The 24,223-nt window shown below is 36.0% G+C and overlaps 1 protein-coding gene across 8 annotated transcripts in view; it reads right to left on the bottom strand.

The window, feature by feature from the left end:
* Positions 1 to 24,223, bottom strand: part of PDE1A (phosphodiesterase 1A) — a 458,879-nt gene that overhangs the window by 13,475 nt on the left and 421,181 nt on the right. For 4 of the 8 annotated variants that reach the window (XM_031960362.1, XM_031960364.1, XM_031960366.1 and 1 more), the window contains 5 exons: positions 18,059 to 18,307; positions 13,572 to 13,742; positions 10,769 to 11,026; positions 6,402 to 6,569; positions 1,393 to 1,647 (listed from right to left, as the gene is read on the bottom strand). The exons of 1 other annotated variant lie outside the window; for it this stretch is intronic. In XM_031960362.1, the coding sequence (XP_031816222.1) occupies positions 1,393 to 1,647; positions 6,402 to 6,569; positions 10,769 to 11,026; positions 13,572 to 13,742; positions 18,059 to 18,307 (1,101 nt within the window). Of the gene's footprint in view, positions 1 to 1,392; positions 1,648 to 6,251; positions 6,294 to 6,401; positions 6,570 to 10,768; positions 11,027 to 13,571; positions 13,743 to 18,058; positions 18,308 to 24,223 lie in introns of those variants that run through there. 3 more of the 8 variants (XM_031960367.1, XM_031960363.1, XR_004233070.1) reach the window with 3 other exon arrangements.

Genomic DNA, 24,223 nt, shown 5'->3' with positions numbered 1-24,223 from the left:
CTGACTTTACCATCTCTGTAATTAATAAACTCTAGTAGTATTCCTTACCTTCAAGCAACTAAAATGAAAATTCCATTTAACCTTTACACCTTCACAAACCCTTCCTACTTTTGTACTCCTTCTTTACTTTGTTCCCTTCCCTTTATTCTATTGTCTAGTACCCTTGATCTTTTTGCTAATACTCATATATATTACATCTTCTGACTGTGCGGTTTCACTACTTATCTTTTCTTGCTAAAATCTTCTTCATCACTTTTGCCTCCTAACTTCTTTCAGGTCTCAGCTTAAATTCTACCTCACATGTCTAAAAGGATGTTAAATTCTATAGTGATCTCATATAGTCTCTGTATTAGTGTGTATATATATATAAATTATATATGAATATATGGACTATAATAAATTATATAATTTAACAATATCTTTCATATAGTATAATACATAAATATCTATCACATGTATTATATAATCATATGCATTCTAACTTTTATATAATCTCTACATTGAAGGGACTGGAAGATAAAGATCATAGTATATGGTCCATGATTGCAGAGGAAAACTGCTTATATTTTGTTAGAAATATGATTCTTAACCTGGAATGTGTGGACTTGCTTTTAAAAAATCTCTTGATAGGTATACTTTTAGAAGCCCATATATTTCCTTTTATGTATTAATTTTTTTCCATAGTAGCCATCAGACTGTCAAAGGAGTCTGTGACATAATAAAGAAGAGTTATGAATTCTTATTCTAAAATGTCAGTTTTCTGTACTTTTCTTAATATCCAGAAAAGAAAAACATAAAAATAATAATAAACAAATAATGAATAATAAACCAACAACTAAAAACCCTCCACAATCTCCACAATCACTTAAGTAATGTTTTTTATCATCTCGTACCTGTAACAATGAAAACCTAATGAATGCTACTTCCTAAATATAAAGCAGACTTCCCATTGAAATGTCTTCAATTTGCCCAAAACTAGTTGAATGCCATTTGTTTTACTATAGTGGGAGTGGGGACTAAATGATCTACAATCTCTACTAGTAGCTGGTTATTTGATTAAATACAAAGTAATCTCAGCTATACATCAAAGTGTAGTCAAAAGACAAAGGAAACTCACCTTCACTACTAAAGTTATAGAAAATCATTGAATTTTTAAAAGTAGATCTTTAGGGGAAGGAAGCAAAAGTTGTCTTCTAAAGAGAAACTATATATGTACATCAGATTGTTAGTAGGTACAACGTTTTTTACCTTTCTTTTTATTTCTAGCACTTAGAATAGTGCCTGGAATATAATAAGGCTCAATAAATGTTTGGGCTCTAAGGTTTATTTGTTTGTTTTTGCAGAGCTAATTGTTGATTTACATTAAAACTATTCTTAAAATCTAAAAATTACCCTTATACTTTGTAGTGTCCGTATTTTTAGTTTCTCCTGGATGAGCAGAATCTAAGGAAGCTGATTTATAAAAAAAACATCTCATGTCAGCTCCCCTATGCTGAAACAAAGATGAAATAGATGTGTTTGACTGAGCAGTGATTCTTCTCATATTGCTAAACTTGGAGGTCAAATTTGTACTCTTCCTTGCAGTTTGATCTTGTCTTCTTACAAATGATTTTTTCTGAAGTTCCTTTTCATTCTTTAATACATCTTCTGAAAAGAAATGAAATGTATAAGTGCTATTTGAATAAAGTTGTATTTGTAAGTATTGGCTAATATTGATAGTTTTGTAGAAGGTACTTTGGTCAAAGAAAGAACTCTTCTGTGGCAGGGATCTTTAACCTTTTTTATGCCATGGATCTCTTAGGCAGTATGGGGAAGGTCTGAATCCTTTTTTTAGAATAATAGCATTCAATACATAAATAATATACAAAGAAATACAAAGGAAAACAATTATATTGAAAAAAAAGATGTAATTCTTTTCCTATCCCAGTTCATCGAACCCCTGAAATTTACCCATGGAACTCAAGTTAAAAACTTTATTCTGTATTTTCATGTTGGTATTTTCACATAAAACAACAACCCTAAAAAGTTGGTTATGTCAAAATAATGAATTTTATGTGTCTATTTACAATGTTACAATGATCTTCATAACAAGACAACATAAAACAAATAAAGATATTTTCCTCTTTAGTCTTTTTTAAAAGACTTCTTTTAGAGCTTCCACACATCCCCTTTCCTTTTCAGAGAGAAAAAGAAGGAAGAAAAAGACTTGTTATCTTTAAAGTTTTACTGGCAATTCTGAAATGATATGGTTATAACATAAGCTAATTCCATTATAGCACAGCTAAGAGTTTGTTTCCCCACCTCGCCTCCTCTGAACCCACAGCACTCTTTGATCTTTTAAGAATGCGTACTGCTTTAGTGCTTCCAACTCCAAATTATGGTTAAGTTACTCATCCCCTCCCCAGTTTCTTCCTCACCATCCCATCCTCCTGTTCCTTTGTTGTCTGCTTATCTCTACTATATTGTTTGTCTCCATACCCACTGTGGCTAATTAAAATGTCATTGCTGTCCATATGATGCTTTCAGACATGCTTACCTCCATTTCATAATTTCATAAGATGATTGTCAATGCAGCACAAGAGTAAATACTACACTTCCAAGCCAGGAGAGATAGGGAGATCCAATATTAAATAAACAAATGAACTGATGAATGAATGGACAAATGAATGAATGCACAAATAACAGAATGAATAAATGACTGATTAAAAAATAAAGATCTTTTAAAAAAGAAAGTAAAAGATTGAATTAGATAGCCTTTAGGGTCCTTTCAAAGTCTTAATCCTATGATCTACAATATTATTAAATTTTAAAAAAGGTTTTTGGCAAAACCAATCAGCACAGTATGTGCAATATCTGACCCTTTTAATGGCTTCATTAAGAAAGGAGAGAGTCTGAGATGGTATGTTAAAGATGAAGGGACTTTCAGGATTCTGTAGTACTTTTTGCCATAACAATACTAATGTAAATATAATTTTACAGATCAGGTAAGCAAGACTCTTAAGAGTTAGTGGCTTCTGTAATACTGCATAGCTAATAAGTATCAGAGCTGGATCTCAAACACAAGCTTCTGATCCTTAAGCCTTGCTCACTCCTCTACATTATACATATGTATTCTCACAATGCCTTCCCATCTGAGTCATACCCTGCAGCTCACTTATACCTCACTACTATGTGAAGCTGCTTCTAATGATCAAGGAGACTAAACTCCATTGGTGAACAGACAGGTTTCCTGCCTTTTTTTATTCACAGGTAATTTGCCCAGAATCACAAATCTAATAAGTTTCTGAGAATACATTTGAACTCAGGTCTTCCTGTGTTTTATCCACTGAGCCATGGTACTCCTTCGAAAGTCATAGACTGGATTTCAAATCTGGCCTCACCAGCTGTAAAGGCCTGGGGAATTCACTTATACCTCTGTCTGCACCTGTGAAATTGGGATAATAATAACACCTTTCTGCCTGGGTTGTGAGGATCACATGGTTATGTGTTGAGATCCACAGATACTGGGGGGGGGGGGGAGAGGGAGGGGAACTGCAGACAAAGGGTATAAAAGCCTTGTGGCTGTGGAAATTCTGCTAATCTACAAACTGGACTGGCTTTTCCATCACTCCTATGGATGGCAGTCTTTTGAGAAGTTGAGACATGAGAAGCCATACTATCTCCTGGATTTACAAGCATAATAGAGTCTTGCAATAAAAGAAAGTGCCTTAGTGTTTAGTCCTTAGTGTTAAGATAACCTCTGCCTATTTCCTAAGGCCAGTATAGGCATATATTATGACAGGATAAGTTTGAAAGTTAGCACAAGGATTATCTGACCCTCTGCAGTTTCGGGATGCCCTCGGAGTCATAAATATGACAGAATTCTGGCATATACTATTTGACATAAACCAGAGACTTAAGGTATAGATTCCCACATGTCCCATTCCCTAGAACAAAGAAATCCCTGAGTAATTGATGCATGAGCGGCATATATTGTGTCTTATGTAACCCTATGGTATATAAGTGCTTGGTATTGATCAAGAAGTAGACTCCTACCTTCACCTTTCCCCCTGAGTCCCTGCTCCCCTCAGTTCTTCTTGTCTATGACAGAATTCCAGCTGGCTCTGGGGTTCTCCCAACAACCAGAAAGTAACTCAATAAGTGGTGCCCAAACAGGGATTTGGAATCAAGGACAGCAGCCGCCCTGACTTGGAACAATGTGAGTTTGCTCAGGGAGTCTCTGGCATCCTTGAACAAGGGCAGCAGAATTTGGTGAGGACTGATTCAGTCACTTTAGATTTTAGCCAAATAATGTGTCAGACTTAACTATAAAGCCTCCCTCTTGAAGGAAGTATGAAAAGTGTTTAGTAAAACTTATAAAAGAACAGGGATTGATAGTTAGACTCAAATCACAGAATTTTTAGATATCATAGAATGCATTTCTCCTTGGCTATCTAAAGAGGGAACTTTAGACCAAGAAAAATGGAAAGTGGTAGGAGAATATCATCACACCCATACCAGGTTCTGTTCTATCCCATTCATTTCCTATGTATAATGTAATTAAAATGGCTCTTAGGGATCCAATATATTATTAAGAAAAGAAAAGTGTCAGTGTGGGCTGCCAGGTTACAGAGGAGAGTAAAAATTAATCAAGAGCTATCCAGCTCTGGGAAAAAGGGATTTCTCTATTTAGCCTTTTACATCTTTCCATGGCACCTTTATTATATCCACTTTTACAAATTCAAATAGAACACTTTCCTCCTCCTCCTCCTCTCCCTCCTATGAATATGGAATTAGAAAAGGGAATAGGGAATAAAGCAGAAGAGAACAGGAGAAAAAAAAGCAAGCAGGGGAAACTTTTCAGTTCTCCAGCTTAGAGGAAGCACTTTTAAAAGCAAAAGAGAGGGGAGAATCAACTCTTGGAATTTCTCTAGATACTTTTCCCATGATTGAGGAGTCAGATCAAAATGGCTTGTCAGGTTAGATGAGGCAACAACATACTCCTTTTGATATTAGCATAATAAAAGATTTTTAAAAATCATGTTCTCAATATGGAGCTACAACACCATACATTGGATAGTCTAGCCTATGAGATACTAATGATTGGAAGGGCATAGCTAAAACATGTTTAGAGCCAGGAAAATTCTTGTTATGGCTATCTGAATTTAGTGAGTGATGGAGAGCCCAGGCACAAAGAAATAGGATGTCAGGTACTCAAATACAAGCTACATTTGAACAATTAAGTGGAACAGGAATTTATGTTGATACTTGGCAGCAAATTCAGTATCCAATAGGCACTTGTGAACAAATTGCAGCTGCTGCTATTATTAGAACATGGAGCAGCATGCCTGATCTTCAGAATTTACAGGAATCATTGGGATTCCTGGCACTTAAGGTTAGAGATAACAGAATAGGATTGGACCATCTGTTTGTTAGCCACTGAAGTGGTGTGTGGTTGTGAATTCATCTTGTTTATAAATAAACAAGTCACAACAGTTGACTACAAATGTTCATCATCTCCATGATACATCACAATGAATGGAGGACACTAGATTACAGTTGTTTCCCTCACTATCATTATGGGATAAGTGGAAATTGTTTATTATTTCTGCTTACTTTTTATACTTATATTGTCAGTGCTTGCCTGTATAATTCCTACCATCTTAAAAGTCATACTATGGCACTTTCTGGACGTTGGCACTGAAGTATACTTAGTCCAGTTGCAAGAAGGGGGAGATGTTGAGATCTGTGGATAGTGGGAGGACTGCAGACAAAGGGCATAAAAAAGCCTTTTGGCTGTGGAAATTATGCTAATCTATAAACTGGACTGGCTTTTCTATCATCCCTAGGGATGGCAGTCTCTTGAGAAGTTGAGACATAAGAAGCCTTTGCTATCTCCTGGATTTACAAGCACCAATTAAAGCCTTGCAATAAAAGAAAGTGCTGTAGTGTTTAGTCCTTAATGTTAAATAACTTTTGCCTATTTCCTAAGGCCAGTATAGGCTTATATTATGACAAGTTAAGTTTGAAAGTTAGCACAAGGATGTCTGACTATCTGAAGTTTTAGGAAGTCCTTGGAGTCATAAAAATGGCAGAATTCTGTCATATATTATTTGACATAAACCAGAAACTTAAGGTATAGATTCCCACGTGTCCCATTCCCTAGAACAAAGAAATCCCTGAGTAATTGATGCATGAATGGTATATACTCTATCTTATGTAACCCTATGGTATATAAGTGCTTGGTATTGATTAATAAAGTGGACTCCTACCTTCACCTTTCCTCCTGAGTCCCTGCTTCCCTCAATTCTTGCCTATGACAATAACAATCATAACAAAATTATGATTGTAAAGTGCCGAGTACCGCACTAGGCACATAATAATAACTATGTATATGTTAGCTATCAAAGTAGAATCACTACCCGAAGGTTTAGGAGAAATTTGTTTAAGGGTGGATCCAGGAGATGATGGTCTTGACAAAGGCTGGGCATTAATTTCCTGAGAATTTTCACCAGCTGTTCCTGCCTCGCATGACAGGATCTTTAAATCTGGATCAACACATATTTGCCCTTGATGAATGCTGAAAATTTCTGTGAAGAGGGAACAAAATATGGAATTTAAATATATACTAGAATATTAAGATTTATGTCATATTTTTCTTGCTTTGAATTTTTTTGGGGAAGGATGCTAAAGATGTTTATTTTTTCTAACAATGTTTTATTTTTCCAACTATATGGAAAGATAGCTTTCAACATTCACTTTTGTAAGAATTCAAGTTTCTAATTTTTTCTCCCTTTCATTCTTACTTTCTCCTTCCCCAAGATCTTACTTTGATATATATCTGGCAAGGCAATTGGGTTTAGGTGAATTGTCCAGGATCACACAGTGTACAAGTGTTAAATATCTGAGACTGAATTAAAGGTCCTGATTTCTGGGCCAGTGCTCTACTGACTGTGTCATCTAGCTGCCCCAACTTACTTTGCTTATTGATAAGGGTACAAAGTCATATGTAATTTTATTTCTTCCTTTGTGACTAATTTTTAGATGAAATAATGTATCCAGAAAAACAAAAGAACTAAGCAGTTATATACAAAAATGGATGTATGTGACCCAAAACTTTCACTAAAATTCTACTTCATTGCTTCATCATGGCATGGAAGACATTTGTCAGGAACTTCCTTTGCTTCCTATTCCTCATCTCATACAAGTCAGATACCTTTCCCCACTATTTCTTCCTTTATTCCTATCTCAAAAAGAAATAGTTTTCCTCCTTGTCCAGGCAAATCCTTCTTCCTTCATCCTGGAGCCCATGATCTGTCACTCAATATAAACATTTACTAAGAACTTGCTTTGTGTCAGGAATTGTGTTAAGAATGGATACAAAGAATGGTAAAAGCAATCCTTCCTTTCTAGGAGTTCATAGTTATATGGGCTGGGGGAGGGGTGCTAGATTGAAGGAAGAACAGGAAAGGATTCCTTTTATAAGGTGGAATTTTAGCTGGAACTAGAGGAAAGTTAAGGGAGCCAGCAGGCAGAGGGGAGGCATGGAGGCCAGCCAGAAAATGCCTATAGTTTGGAGATAAATTGTCTTGTTCCAGTAACAGCAAGGAAACCAGGGCCATGTGTGAAGTGAATTCTGTGAGAACACTTGAAAGGTGCAAATGGACCAGGAAGGATAAAGAGCTTTGAAGGTCAAATAGAAGATTTTATATTTGCTCCTGGAGGTAATAGGGAGCCACACATTCACAAGGTGTTCAGAAAAAGGGATTCAAGGACACTTTCAATTTCTCTCTTAAGAACTTTAGAATTAACTGTATGACATGGGAGAGACACTGTCACAGGACCGCCCAGAATGGAGTGCCCTCATCAGAGAAGGTACTGTGCTCTAGGAGCAGAGCAGAACTAAATTAGCTCAGAAGAAACTCGAGATACTCAAAGTTAGAGAGTCTACCCCAAATGCTCATAGAGGCTCTTTGGGTCTGCCCTGCTGTAGAGCATTCCAAGCTCTTCCTAGTCTGGTCAGCCACAGTTGGACACACTGGAACCTGACTCTAACACAGTGATGTCAGGTTGCTGCTCTTCTAGAAGGAGGACCTCTAGCATTATTCACCACCAGGTGGGTGACATGGTCAGACTTGTCTTGGAGGAAGATCACAGAATAGAGGAGGGAGTAGAGTCGGGAGCAATTTGTGGCAGGGACACCTCACAAGAGAGCTAGTGCAATGTTCTAGGTATGAGGGGACAAGGGTCTACAGGAGAGCTGTGGCTTTGTCACAGGAAAGAAGGCAGCTGATATGAAAGATATTTCAAAGGTTAGTTCTGCAGGCCTTCCTAACAGATTGGCTATAGGGGGCGGGTAGGAGGAATTAAGAGAGTGAGAAGCTGAACATCACAATTTGCTTGCAAGAATGTGTGACTGGAGGGATGGTGGTACCTTCACAAGAAACAGGGAAGTTGTGAATTGGGGTCAGTGTGATGAGAAAGAGAGACTTCAGGTTTGGACATTATGCTTCCTGTTTTCTATAATAAATTGTCCCTTCTGTCCTATCCTCTTTTGTTTTCTGCCTATACACTATCTTGATTGATGACACTATCTTGATTAATGATCTATTTTCAGGGATTCATTGATCATCTCTATGCAGATGCCTAGACAGCTAGGTGGTATAGTAGATGAAATGCTGAGCCTGGAGTTAGGAATATGTGTATTTAAGTCTAGCCTCAGATATTTATATGGGTGACTCTGGATGAGTCATTTAACCTCTGGCTACCTCAGTTTTTTCATTTGTAAAAAGCAGGATAATAACAGAATTGTCTCCTGGGATTGTTTTGCAAATCAAATTAAATAACATTCATAAAGCACTTTTCAGACCTTAAACCAACCATCCAGATAAGTGTTATTATAATTATTACATTTACAGATAATTCTCAGATCCAGCTTTAACCTCTTTTCTGACATCAATCTCACATCACTGACATCCTATTGTTCACCTCAAAAGGGATGTCCTACAAAAACTCAAACTCCACAAATTTAAAACAGAATTCCTTACCTTTATCCTCAAATTGGTCTCTTTTCTGAAATTCTTTGTTACTGCCCAGGGGATCACATCTTCCCAGTCACTTTGGCTCATAACTTCAATGTTACCCTTGATTTCTTATCCTCATAGATTACTGTAAAGTTTTATCTTTTATAAATGCTGTCTTCTTGCTACTCGCCCAGTATACCCTGGTGCAAAAGCTAATAACCTCATGCCTTGCCTACTCCAATTGCCTTGTGGTTAGATTTCCTGTCTAATCTTCTTTACTTTAGACCACCCTTTAAAAAGCTGCAGAAGTGATCTTCCTAAATCATAGGTCAGACTGTGCCATTCCAATACTCAAACTCCAATAGTATCCATTACCTTCAAGCAACTAAAATGAAAATCCCATTCGACTTTTGAACCTTCGCAAACAATTTCTTCCTACCTTTGCAGTACTCCTGTACTTTGCCCTCTTGGTATATTCTATAATCCAACATTACTGACCTTCCTACTGATTCTCATATATGATATTACATCTTCTGAATCTGTGCAGTTTCACTAGCTGTCTTTTCCTCCTAAAATTCTTTTTTCTCTTCTCCACCTCTTGGCTTCTTACCTTAAAATCTACCCCTCATGTCTAAAAGGAACTTGAATTATATGGTGATCCTAGGTATTTTCTGTATTAGTGTGACTATCTAAATGATAATTGAATTTATAGACTATACATATTCTATAGTTTATTTCATACATCATATTTCACATGATATAACACATAAATATCAGTTACATGTATTATATATTCATATGCATTCTAATTTTTATATAGAATCTCTATGCTGGAAGGACTAGAAGATAAAGGTCATATTATATGGTCCATGATTACCAGAGAGAAAACTGCTTGTATTTTTTTAGAAAAAGGATTTTTAACTTGGGATGTGTGTACTTGCTTTTAAAAAAAATCTCTTTATAGCTATATTCAATATAATTGGTTTATTTTATAAACCTATATATTTTTATGTAATAATTTTTTATCTATGAAAGGTCCACAATATCCACTGGATTGTCAAAGGAATCTGTGACAGGAAATAAAGAATTAAGAATCCTTATTCTAAAATGTCAACTTTCTATCCTTTCCTTAATCTCCAGTAAAACAAAAAGAACAGAAAAAAAATAAAACCCAGTCAATCAGAAAATCTCCCACAATCTTTAACTAATGCATTCTAATACCTCATAGTTGTAATTTGATGAAAAATCTAACCAACCCTACTTCTAAATGTAAAGAAGATTTTCCATTGAAGTATCTTCAATCTGCCAAAAATTATTTGAATGCCATTCGTTTTACTGTAGTGGAGTTGGGAATTGGAATGATCTACATTCACTAGTAGCCAGTGAACTGATTAAATGGAAAGTATTCTCAGTTACACATCAAAGTATACTCAAGAACAGGAAATTTGCTTTCACTCCTAAAGTTATATAAAGTCATTGAATTTTAAAAAGTAGATCTTTAGGGGAAGGAAGCTTTATTTCTAGACATGCAAAAGTTGTCTTCTGAAGAGAAACCAGCTCTGTACATAGTTTCTCTGTTGTCTTTTCTCTTACAGTATGAGTAAGGGCCATGTTTTTTGCCTTTCATTTTATTCCTAGCACTTAAGAGTAGTGCCTAGTATATAATAAGGCTCAATAAGTGTTTTGAGGTCTCAGGATTGTTAGTTTGTTTTTACTGAAGAAATAGTTGATTTACAATAAAACTAGTCTTAAAGTCTAAAAATTACCCTTAATCTCTGAAGTATCTGTATTTTTAGATTCTTCTGGGTGAGCAGAATCTAAGGAAGCCGACCTATAAATAAAACATTTAATGTCATCTTCTCTAGGCACAGACACAGAAGAAAAAGTTATGTCTGGAGCACTGATTCCTCCTCTCATATTGCTACACTTGGAAGTCAAATTTGTTTTCTTCCCTGTATTATGATCTTGTCTTCTTAAAAATGGTTTTCTTTTCTGACGTCTCTTTTCGTGCTTTAATACATCTTCTGAAAAAAAAAATGAAATGCATATATGATATATGTGTCATGTTTTATTTGTAGTTATTGGCTAATATTGATAGCTTTGTTGAAGGTACTTTTGTTAAAGAAAGAAATCTTCTCTGGCAGAGGCCTTTAACTTTTTTTGTGTTTTGGCTCTCTTAGGCAGTCTGGGGACGCCCTTGAAACACCTAATCAGAATAATGAATGGCATTCAACACATAAATAACATACAAAAGAATACAAAGGAAATCAATTATACCATCCCAGTTCATTAGACCTCTGAAATCTACTTATGGATCTCAATTTAAAAACCTCAATTTTATATTTAATATTAGTATTTTTACATAAAATAATAAGCTTACCAATTTGGTTTTATCAAAATAATGAATTTTATGTGTCTATTTAGATTTTACAATGATGATCATTACAAGATAACATGAAAAGAACAAAGATATTTTGCTCTTTAGTCTTTTTCTCTCTTCTGGAAGTCTATAATAGCTAAGAGTATGCATCCTCTAGAAATCCTTTACAAATCTTCAAGCAATGACAATTTATATTAATGGCTTTTCTTATGATATATATAATCAGGTGTCATATCCATCATAAGAACAATTTTAAATAAATTAATTAATCCATAAAAGTTTTCATCTTTGATACTGAGGCAGCTGAATTGGTGAATTGCTTCAATTTGGGAATTCTGAGCTGTGGTAAATTAAGGAACTTAATTTCAATTCAACTTAAGTTCAGTTGTATACAACTGAAGTCTGGCAATAATATGGTGAACTCCTGGGAGGAGGGTACCATCAGTTTCTTTAAGATGGCCTGGGCTGGTCCAAGTCAGAGCAATAGGTCAAAGCACTGTAGTGCTGACCAGGAGTAGTGTTGGGTCTATGTGTTAAAATTTTTCTGGCCCTACAATACTCCCCACCCCCACTTCTCTATTATAGTAAGCAATTTTATAAGAAGTTACATATTAATTGTGCTCAAAATAAAAAAAAAGCATAATTTATAATATCATATATTAACTAAAATTCACCTCCTGGCAATCTGTGTTAAATCAATGAAAGCCATTAAGGCACTACTATCAGGGTTTTTTAGTCCTATGATTTAAAGTAAGGACTAGCCAATCACCAAATGGTATAGAGTTTTGAGATAATGCGGCCTGCCTATCTTTAAAGTTTTACAGAGAACTCTAGGATGATATGGCTATGTCATGAACTAACTCCAATGTGGCAAAAATAAGAGTCAGTTTCCCTATCTCGCCTCTTCCCACCCCTCCATCTTCCATCTTTTAAGGGAGCACATGTTCTAGTGCTCCTAACTCTACTCCCCAGTTTCTTCCTCTCACTGCCTTCTTTCACCATCCCATCTCCTGTTCCTATGCTGTCTGTTTTTATCTCTACTATATTGTTTGCTCCCATACTCTCTATGGTTGATTAAAATGTTATTGTTGCCCATATCATGCTTCCAGTTGTGCTCTATTATGATGAGTCCCCGAGGAGCCAGACATACCTGCCTCCAGTTCCTATTGACTATCAATGCAGCACATGAGTAAATGCTACACTTCCAATCCAGGAGAGATAAGGAGATCCAATATTAAATAAACACATGAACTAATATTATGAATGGCTGGACCAATGAATGAATGCATAAATAAATAGCTTAATGAACAAATGAATAATTAAAAAGATTTTTTTTTAAGTAAAAGATTGAATTAGATAGTCTTTAGGGTACTTTCAAAATCTTAATCCTGTGATCTATGATGCTATTACACCTTAAAAAAATTTTTTTAGCAAAACCAATCAGCACAGTATGTGCAATATCTGACCCTTTCAGTGGCTTCATTAAGAAAGGAGAGAGTCTGAGATGGTATGCTAAAGATGAAGGGATTTTTAGGATTCTGTAGTATTTTTTGCCATAACAATACTAATGTAAATATTATTATCAGGTTAAGTAAGACTCTTAAAGAGTTAGTGGCTTCTGTACCATTCAATAGCTAATGAGTATCAGAGCTGGAACACAAACAAGCTTTCTGATGGCAAAGATTGCTCACTCCTCTATATTTTATATATATGCCTTCTCATCTGTGTCATCCCCTACAGTTTCATTTCATTACTATGTGAAGCTCCTTCTAATGATCAGAGAGACTGAACCCCAATTGGTGACCAAACAGGTCTCCAGACTTTCCTTTTTCACAGGTAATTTGTACTAACTGGACTTGCCCGGGGCCACATAGCTATTAAGTGTCTGAGACTATATTTGAACTTATGTCTTTGTGATTCCAGACCCAGTGTTTTATCTACTAAGCCGGGTAGCTTCTTCCAGAATCACAAAGACTGAATTTCAAATCTGGCCTCACCAGTTATATAGACCTGGGGAATTCATTTATACCTCTGTCTGCCTCAGTTTCTATATCTGTGAAATGGGGATAATTATAACACCTTTCTCCCTGGGTTATGAGGATTATATGATTATGATTATAAAATGCTTAGTACAGTACCAGGCACATAATAATAACTATCTAAATGTTAGCTTTTCCAAGTAGACTCACTCCCAGAAGGCCTATGAGAAATTTGTTTAACAGTAGATCCAGGAGATGATGGTCTTGACAAAGGCTGGACATTAATTGTCTGAGAATTTTCACCAGCTATTCCTGCCTCTCTTGGCAGGACCTTTAAGTCTGGATCAACGAATATTTGCCCTTGATGAATGCTCAAAATTTCTGTGGAGAGGGAACAAAATACTGAATTTAAATATATGTTGGGATATTAAGCATATGTCATATCTTTCTTAGATTGATTTCTTTTTTGGGGGGAAATGAGGGAAGCTAAAACAAACCATGGTTATTTCAATTTTTTTTCACAATAGTATCTTATTTTTTTCAATTACATGGAATTCTCAACATTCATTTTTATAAGAATTTGAGTTCCTGGATTTTTTTTCTCCCTACCTGCCTTACCTCCCCCCAAGACCTTGCTTTGATATATACACACAACACACTATATATATATATATATATATATATATATATATCTACACACACTATACATACACACACACATACATACACACACACACACACACACACACACACACACACATATATATATATATATATATATATATATAATGTATACATATCTATGCATATATTTATTTAGGCAAGGCTATTGGGTTTAAATGACTTGCCTAGGGTCACACATCTAGCAACTTTTAAATGTCTGAGACTGGATTTGAATCCATTCTTCAGGGCTAGTGCTCTACTATGCCATCCAGCTGTCACACAGCTTATTTTGATTGCTAATAAGGGTACAAAGTCATGTGAAATTTTTTTCCCCTCCTTTGTGATCAAGGCATGGAAAATAGATAAAAAAATTCAGACAGCCAGAAAAACAAAGGAACTAAGCTGCTATTACAAACGTGTGTATGTGACCTAAAATTTTCACTAAAATTGTTCTTCATTGCCTCATCATGGAATGGAGGACATTCGTCAGGAACTTCTTTTTCTTTCTCTTCCTACAACTCAGATAACTTTCCCCACTACTTCTTCCTTTATTCCTATCTCATAAAGAAATAGTTTTCCTCCTTGTCCAGGCAAATCCTTCTTCCTTCATTCTGGAGCCCATGATCTGTCGCTCAATACACATTTACTAAGAACTTGCTTTGTGTCAGGAACTATGTTAAGTTCTGGGGATACAAAGAATGGTAAAAACAATCCTTCCTTTCTAGTAGTTCATAATCATATGGGCTGGAGGAGGAGACACGACTACAAAGTACTACAGAAGGTAGGTGCTAGATTTAAGGAAGAACAGGAAAGGATTCCTTTTATAAGGTGGAATTTTAGCTGGAACTAGAGGAAAGTTAAGGGAGCCAGCAGGCAGAGGGGAGGCATGGAGGCCAGCCAGAAAATGCCTATAGTTTGGAGATAAATTGTCTTGTTCCAGTTACAGCAAGGAAACCAGGGCCATGTGTGAAGTGAATTCTGTGAGAACACTTGAAAGGTACAAATGGACCAGGAAGGATAAAGAGCTTTGAAGGTCAAATAGAAGATTTTATATTTGCTCCTGGAGGTAATAGGGAGCCACACATTCACAAGGTGTTCAGAAAGAGGGATACAAGGACACTTTCAATTTCTCTCTTAAGAACTTTAGAATTAACTGTATGACATGGGAGAGACACTGTCACAGGACCGCCCAGAATGGAGTGCCCTCATCAGAGAAGGTGCTGTGCTCTAGGAGCAGAGCAGAACTAAATTAGCTCAGAAGAAACTCGAGATACTCAAAGTTAGAGGGGTCTACCCCAAATGCTCATAGAGGCTCTTTGGGTCTGCCCTGCTGTAGAGCATTCTAAGCTCTTCCTAGTCTGGTCAGCCACAGTTGGACACACTGGAACCTGACTCTAACATAGTGATGTCAGGTTGCTGCTCTTCCAGAAGGACGACCACTAGCATCATTCAGTAAGGTGGGTAACATGGTCAGACCTGCCTTGGAGGAAGATCACAGAATAGAGGAGGGAGTAGAGCAGGGAGCAATTTGTGGCAGGGATGCCTCACAAGAGAGCTAGTGCAATGTTCTAGGTGTGAGGGGACAAGGGTCTACAGGAGAGCTGTGGCTTTGTCATAGGAAAGAAGGCACCTGATCTGAAAGTTGTTTCAAAGGTTAGCTCTGCAGGTCTTCCTAAGATTGGCAGGGGGGGGGGGGTGTGTGGGGTGGGAGGGAGTAGGGGGATTAAGAGAGTAAGAAGCTGAACATCACAACTTGGTTGCAAGAATGAATGACTGGAGGGATGTTGGTACCTTCAAAAGAAACAGGGAAGTTGTGAATAGGGGTCAGTGTGATAAGAAAGAGAGACTTCAGGTTTGGACATTATGCTTCCTGTTTTCTATAATAGTCCCTTCTGTCCTATCCTCTTCTGTTTTCTGCCTATACACTATCTTGATCGATGGTCTCATCAATTTTCAAGGATTCATTGATCATCTCTATGCAGATGCCTAGATAGCTAGGTGGTACAGTAGATGAAATGCTAAGCATGGAGTTAGGAATATGTGTATTTAAGTCTAGAATCAGACATTTATATGGGTGACTCTGGATGAGTCATTTAACCTCTGGCTACCTCAGTTTCTTCATTTGTAAAAGCAGGATAATAACAGAACTGTCTCCTGGGATTGTTTTGCAAATCAAATTAAATAACATTCATAAAGCACTTTTCAGACCTTAAACCAACCATCCAAATAAGTGCTATTATAATTATTACATTTACAGACAATTCTCAGATCCAGCTTTAACCTCTATTATTATTATTAACATCCTATTGTTCACTTCAAAAGGGATGTCCTACAAAAACTCAAACTCCACAAACCTGAAACAGAATTCATTAATCTTTATTCTCAAATTAGTCCCTTTTCTGAAATTCTTTGTTACTGCCCAGAGGATCACATCTTCCCAGTCACTTTGGCTTATAACCTCAAGGTTGCAAAATCCTATCTTCATTATATCTTTTATATATGCCTTCTTCTTGCTACTCACCCAGTGCACCCTGATGCAAATGCTTATAACTTCATGCCTTGTCTACTGCAATAGTCTTTACTTTAGGCCATCCTCTAAACAACTACAAATTCCTAAATCATAGGTCTGACTGTACCATCCCTATATTCAATAAACTGCATCCCTTACTTGCAAGCAACTAAATGAAAATCCTATTTAACTTTTAAACCTTCTAGTTTCCTTCCTGTCTTTGCAGTTCTCCCCTATTTAGTTCCCTTTCCTTTCTTGTACAGTCCAGCACCTCTGACTTTTTTGCTAATACTCATATATGATATTACATTTTCTGACTGTGTATTTTCACTAGCTGTTTTTTCCTCCTAAAATTCTCTTCATCTTCTCTGCCTCCTGGTTTCTTTCAGTTCTTAGCTTAAATTCTCCTTCACATGTCTAAGAAGTTGAATTCTATAGTGATCTTAGGTATTCTCTGCATTAGTGTATACATATAAATTATATGTGAATTTATAGACCATATGGTATACTGTACCTATGGTACAGTTTATTTTATATAGTATAATACATGAATATCTGTTATATCTAGTATATATTCATATGCATTCCAACTTTATAGCGTCTCTATACTGGAAGGACTGGAAGATAAAGGGCATATTATATGTTCTGTAATTGCTAGCGAAAACTCTGCTTTTATTTTTTTAGAAATAGGATTCTTAACTAGGTACATGCTTTTTAAAAATCTCTTGACAAATGTTCTTCAATATAATTGGCTTCTTTTAGAACCCTATATATTTCCTTTTGTGTATTATTTTTTCCATTAAGAATCCATACATCTACCAGACTGTCAAAGGAGTCTGTGACATAGGAAATAAAAAGTTAAGAATCCTTATTCTAAAATGTCAGCTTTCTATCCTTTCCTTAATTTCCATTAAAACAAAAACAAAAACAGAAAAAAAATAAATCAATCAACCAGAAAATCATACACAATCTTTAAGTAATGCCTTCTAACATCTCATACCTGTAGCTTGATGAAAAATCTAACCAACCCTACTTCTAAATGTAAAGCAGATTTCCCATTGAAATGTCTTCAATCTGCCAAAATTAATTTGAATGCCATTTATTTTAATGTAGTGGGAGTGGGGACTGAAAGATCTACAATCTCCACCAGTAACTGGTGATCTGATTAAATAGAAAGTAATCTCAGTTACACTTCAAAGTATACTCAAAAGAAACAGGAAAACTGTCTTTACTCCTAAAGTTATAGAAAGTCATTGAATATTTAAAAGTATATCTTTAGAGGAAGGAAACTATTTCTAGACATGCAAAAGTTGTCTTCTGAAGAGAAAATAGCTATGTCCATAGCTCCTGGACTGTCTTTTCCATTAGAATGTGAGTAGGGACCATGTTTTTACCTTCTTTTAATAATATAATATAATAATATATTAAGGGTCAATCAGTGTTTGGGATCCAGGGTTTGTTAGTTTGTTTTTACTAAGGAAATGGTTGATTTATAATAAAACTAGTCTTGAGGTCTTAAAATTACCCTTATTCTCAGAAGTATCCATATTTTCTCCTGACTGAGTAGGATCTAAGGAGGCTGGCTTATAAACAAAGCATCTAACGTCAGCTTCTCTAGGCACAGACACAGAAGCACACGACATATTTGGTGAAGCACTGATTCCTTCCATATTGCTAAACTTGCAGGTCAAATTTGCATTCTTTTCTGCATCATGCTCATGTCTTCTTAAAAATGATCTTCTTTTCTGAAGTTCTTTTTCACGCTGTAATAATTCTGCCAAAAGGAATGAAATGCATTAAGTGCTATGTATATATATATATAAAGTTGAATTTGTAGCTATTGGCTAATATTGGTAGTTTTGTAGAAGATACTTTTGTCAAAGAAAGAACTCTTCTGTGGCAGAGGCCTTTAACCTTTTTTGTACCAAGGATCTCTTAAACTGTCTGGGGAACTCCTGAACCCCTTCTCAAAATAATGGCATTCAATGCATTAAATAATATACAAAGGAAACCAATTATATTGAAAGAAAGACATAATTCTTTTCCCATCCTAGTTCATTAAAGTCTTGAAATCTCACCACGGACTTCAAGTTAAAAACCTCTACTCTTATTTCATTTTGGATTTTTACATAATATAATAATCCTACAAAGTTGGTTATGTCAAAATAATGAATTTTAGGTGTCTATTTAATATATATTGCCAGGATGAAAAATTTTGTGCTAGGGTATAGGACCCTGCTAAAAGGAGGGATGGAGGCCACCTCGACCTTTGGTGCACAATAAGTTTTCTGCCACATTGCAGAAATGCCCTTCTTGAGCAAGGAGCAGTGATTTGTGACCATGCAAAAGGGTTCCGTCTAAGGGTCACAGCGTAATTGCTGGTAAGCAGGAATGCCTTGACAAGACCTCTCACCTGTGAGTGAGTAACTGAATTGCTGGATTGGCTCTCCTCTCATTGGCAGATGCCATGCATATGCAAAGCCCACAAGCTGCTTCTCTGAATGGTGACGGGGGATTGCCTACTGTTCACGTGCTGATCATGATTGCAAAAATGTTTATCAACAAGATCGTATGGCATAATAAACTGGAGCTCTTCTCACACCCTATAAGTCTCCCACCTCATTCATCTTGCCTCTGAGATTAAAGGGCTCATATACTTTGAGCTCTTAAGATGGCCAGAACATACTATCCTAAGCCAGACTGAGTTCGTCCAGGAATAGATCAAAGCTTCAGTGCTGATCAGTAATAGTGTTGGGTCCATATGTTAATGTTTTTCTGGCCCTTTCAATACTCCCCACTTCTCATCAGTCTAGTAATTTTATAAGAAATCACATATAAACTGTCCTCAAAATCAGAATAGCATTATTTACAAATTGTAACCAAAACTCACATCCTGGCAATATGTATTAAATTAATAGAAACCATTTAGGTACTGCTGTCAGGGCTTTTGGGTCCTATGACATATAAATACCAAACAAAATCCAGACCCTCATTGTAAAGACTAGACAATCATCACATGGTGCTGAGAGTTTTAAGATGATGTGGACTGGTTAAAGTTTTAATGATAACTCTGAAGTGATATGCTATGTCCTGAGCCAACTCCAATATATCTCAGATAAGAATTATCCTCTGGCATTAAAATGCCATTGCTGCCCATATCATGCTTCCAGTTGTGGTCTGTTCTGGTGAATCCCCAAGGAATCAGACATATCTGCCTCCATTTTATAATTTCATACTTTGATTGTCAATGCAGCACATGAGCAAATGCTGCACTTTAAAGCCAAGGGAGAAAGGGAGATCCAATATTAAATAAACAAATGAATGAATGAACAGACAGATGAATGAATAAATTGCAGGATGAACAAATGAATGATTAAAAAAAGATCTCTTTAAAAAAGAAAGTAAAAGGGGGCAGCTTGTTGGTGAAGTCAGGAGGACCTGACTTCAAATCTGGCCTCAGACACAACACTTTCTGGCTGTGTGACCCTGGGCAAGTCACTTAACCCCAAGTGCCTCAGCAAAGAGGGGAAAAAAGTAAAATATTGAATTAAGTAGCCTTTAGTATCCTTTAAAATCCTAAAATCTAAATGATACTATTAAACTTTAAAAAAAAAGATTTTTGGCATAATCAACCTAGTATATGCAATATTTATCCCTTTTAGTGACTTCATTAAGAAAGGAAAGAGTTCAAAATTGGCCATTAAAGATGAAGGTACTTTTAGGATTCTGTAGTACTTTTTGCCATAACAATACTGTGTGACACCTAGTGTAAATATTACTTTATATATCAGGTAAGCAAGACTCTTTGCAAATCTTCCTTCCCCCTCCCAAGGCAATTGGGGTTAAGTGACTTGCCCAGGATCACACAGCTAGGAAGTGTTAAGTGTCTGAGATCAGATCTGAACTCAGGTCCTCCTGACTTCAGGACTGGTGCTTTATCCACTGCACTACCTAGCTGCCCCAGGTAAATAAGACTCTTAAGAGTTAGTGGCATAACTTGGGGAAAACAAGATGGTGAGAAATATGTATATTAGAAATGCACAAGTTTAACATATATTGGTTTATTTGCTCTCTGGGGGAAGAGGGGAGAGATGGGAGGGAAAAATTTGGAACACAAGGTTTTTGCAAGGGTGAATTTTGAAAATTATCTATGCATGTTTTTAAAAGCTTTAATTTAAAAAAAGAATTAGTAGCTTCTACAATGGCATAGCTAATGAGTATCAAAGCTGGAATATAAGCTTTTTGATCCCAAAACCTTGCTCACTCCTCTACATTATACATATGCACCATCTAAATGCTGCAGCTCATTTGTACCTCTCTACTATGTGGAACTTCTAGTGATCAAGGAGACAGAACCCCATTGGTGGCCAGACAAGATTCCTGCCTTTTATTCACAGGTAATTTATATCAACTTGACTTGCCCAGGATCACACAGTTAATAAGTGTCTGAGTCTGCATTTGAATTCAGGTCTTTGAGATTCCAGTTTTATTCCACTGGGTTATCCACAGAGCCATATATGCTCCTTCCAGAGTCAGAAAGACTGGATTTCAAATCTGGCCTCACCAGCTGTATAGGCCTGGGGAATTCACTTAAACCTCTGTCTGCCTCAGTTTCTGCTTCTGTGAAATGGGGATAGTAGTAACATCTTTCTCCCTGAGTTATAAAGTGCTTAGTACAGCATCAGGAACATAATAACTATTGAAATATCTAAATGTTAGCCATCATTAGCCCAAAACAAAAGAATAAGATGATGGGCTTTAATCAGAAAATATCTTGTGACTCATTAGTATAATAAATAATAATAATGCTTGATACTATGTATAATGGTGATCTTTAAACAGAAAATATCTTGTGACTCATTAGTATAATAAATAATAATAATGCTTGATACTATGTATAATGGTGATCTTTAATCAGAAAATGTCTTGCGATGTTAAAATAATAAATAATAATAATATGTGGTTCTATGTATAGCAATTCAGTTTGAAAACAGACCTCCCATCAATACTATTGGGGTAGACAATACTTCCAGACATAGTAAGGAAATGAGAATTGTTTGTGGAAAGTGAGGAAAGGGATGGAGAGAGAGAAAAAGTGGTACGAAGGGAGGCATGGGAGAGAAAGAGAGAGAAAGAGAAAGAGAGAGAGAGAGAGAGAGAGAGAGAGAGAGAGAGGGAGAGAGAGAGAGAGAGGATCCAGAATTGACTACTCCTATATTAGTTATTGTGCACTTTAGCCTGAGACAGCATTTTATAATTTTATAAAGACATCTAGTCACAGTAAGATTCAAACATATGAGTGTCAGAGATTGAGTGAAGCCATCAGAGGTATTAGTGAGGACAAACTAAATGCATCTTCCCCATCCCTCCCTCCCCCCCCCCCATACCAAAATCATACAGGACTCAACAATAGCACTAATCCCTGGAGCTCAGAAAGCTATACTTTAAGAGAACTTCATTCAAATTTCAAAGTGTGAAAGGGCTTCCAGTAACCAGAAGCTACAAGTTTATTCTTTGATCATATATTTTTTCTAAGTTTAAGCCCACTCTTTGCAGGGACCTTGTGTGTATTCAAGGGAAATGAAGTTTCTTCAACTCTGCTTACTATGTCCACTTATTAAAATATCCAAAAGCAGTGGATAAAGCATTGGTTTCATAGTCAGGACAACATAAATTCAAATTTGAGTTCAAGATACTTATTAGCTGTGTAATCTTAGACAAGTTCCTTAACTTATTTGACTCCATTTCTTCCACTATAAAATGGGGTTAATACTAACACTCACTTTGCAGGGTTTTTCTAAAAATGAAATGAGTTAATACTTGTAAAATTATGTAGTACACTTTCCATTATATTCTCATAGGAAGAACTATATATTTTTATTTCCTTTCTCTTTTTTCCAAAACTATGTTTGGCTGATAATAAGAAACACACAGGGGATCATCAGTGATAATAGCAGAAAATTCTATAATTTCTCAAAGTTCCAGGGGAACTTTATACTAGTTACATTTATATGGCAAAATGCTTCATATTTGTTAAATAATTGAAACCTCACAAGAAATCTTTAAGGCAGGTGTAATTATTATCTTTATGTTGCATATGAAGAAACCACCAGTTTCTTCAAAGAGAGTAAGTGACTTGCCCAAGACCATATAGCTAGAAAGTATTTAAAGCATAATTTGAATCCATCTTGACTTGACTCCCAAATCCTTACTCTATCCACCAAGATAGAGTAAGCAGTAGTTAGCTATCCTCTAAGGACTCCAAACTATGAATATGAATTCAATATGGAGAAGTAGTGCTATAGCGGGCACTACACAGGATTCACAAAACCCTGTTTGCCCCAGTTTCTTCATCTGAAAAAATGTGCTGGAAAAGGAAATTGCAAACTACTTCAAAAAAAAGATAAAATCCCCCAAACCTAGCTGATGCTCACTGACTCTGAATTTACTCAACACTCTTCCCCCTTATCACAAGCTGCTGGTACTAAGGCTACACTAACAGATTCAAGGAAACTACAAAAAACCTACATTTCTACAATTCTACCTCTACAATCCAGTCTCTCCTCCCTCTTTCAGGTGGTGTAGAGATCCCAGCTCCAGGTTATACAATATTCCTCTAGCCTCAACAACCAGTTTATCCAAGCCCTTTAACAACAAAAACTTGTTGGGTGTTAAAATCAAGATAGACTCTGAATTATCAGAGAAGAGAAGTTCTGAACTGTCTGTGTTGGGCCAGAGAACTAAGAGTCCTGTCCTCAGGACAGCAAACAATCAATGCATGTGAGTAGCAGCACAGTATCTAAGTGGGACCAATTTTAACTCCCAAAAGACATTTGGAGCAGAGATCCAGATTGGTGAACTGTGAATTGTCCAAAATGGGAAAAGGTTGGAATGCTTTGAAATCCAGCCCCCAAGAAAACTATAACCACAGAGAAGGGAGTCAGAAATGAGAAACATTGCTGGGGGTGGAGGGGAGCGGGGAAGGGAGAAGAGAAGACGACAACTGAAAGTACTTTGAAAATAACCAGACAAATCAACAGGAAAACAATATTTTTTGAGAAAATAAGTCTTTCAAATCTAATAAATTAGTTCAAACATTTATGAGTAAATACTTCAAAAGAAAGGAAACTGATCCAACATTTGATGAGATTGAGAACCTTTTAGAATTTGAGAACACATAATCACATTTTATTCCTGTGTGATTTAAAAGAGAAATTGGAATTAGAAGAGTAGAATTTATGTTCTTCACAACAAAACAATAAACAGAATAGAAAAACGAACCTGTAATGGCACGCCCCACCCAAAAAAAAACAATGCCTTACGAAAATCCATTTTTGAGACAGATACAGTCCTAATATCAGAGAAAGACAAAACAGGAAAAAAAAAACTATAGACCAATAACATTAATAATCATTGACTCAAAAGTTTTAAATACAATATTATCAAATAGATTACAGTAATTTATCCAAGAAATCATTCATTAAGATCAAATGGTACTTATCCCAAATGATACTTATATACAAAGATGTTTCCACCTTAGAAAAACAATCAACCCAAACTTAGTATATTAAAAACCAAACCCTACAGAGCCACACGATGATCTTAACAGACGCAAAAAGTCTTCTTTTAAATGTTAAAAACCCAAAATCCTACAAAGTATATGATATAGGAGCTTTTCTTTAATATAATA

The sequence above is a fragment of the Sarcophilus harrisii genome, chromosome 3, assembly GCF_902635505.1.
Source record: "Sarcophilus harrisii chromosome 3, mSarHar1.11, whole genome shotgun sequence".
Lineage (NCBI taxonomy): Eukaryota > Metazoa > Chordata > Mammalia > Dasyuromorphia > Dasyuridae > Sarcophilus > Sarcophilus harrisii.
Note: the sequence above shows the minus strand (reverse complement) of the source record. Positions and strands in the feature narration are given on the sequence as shown.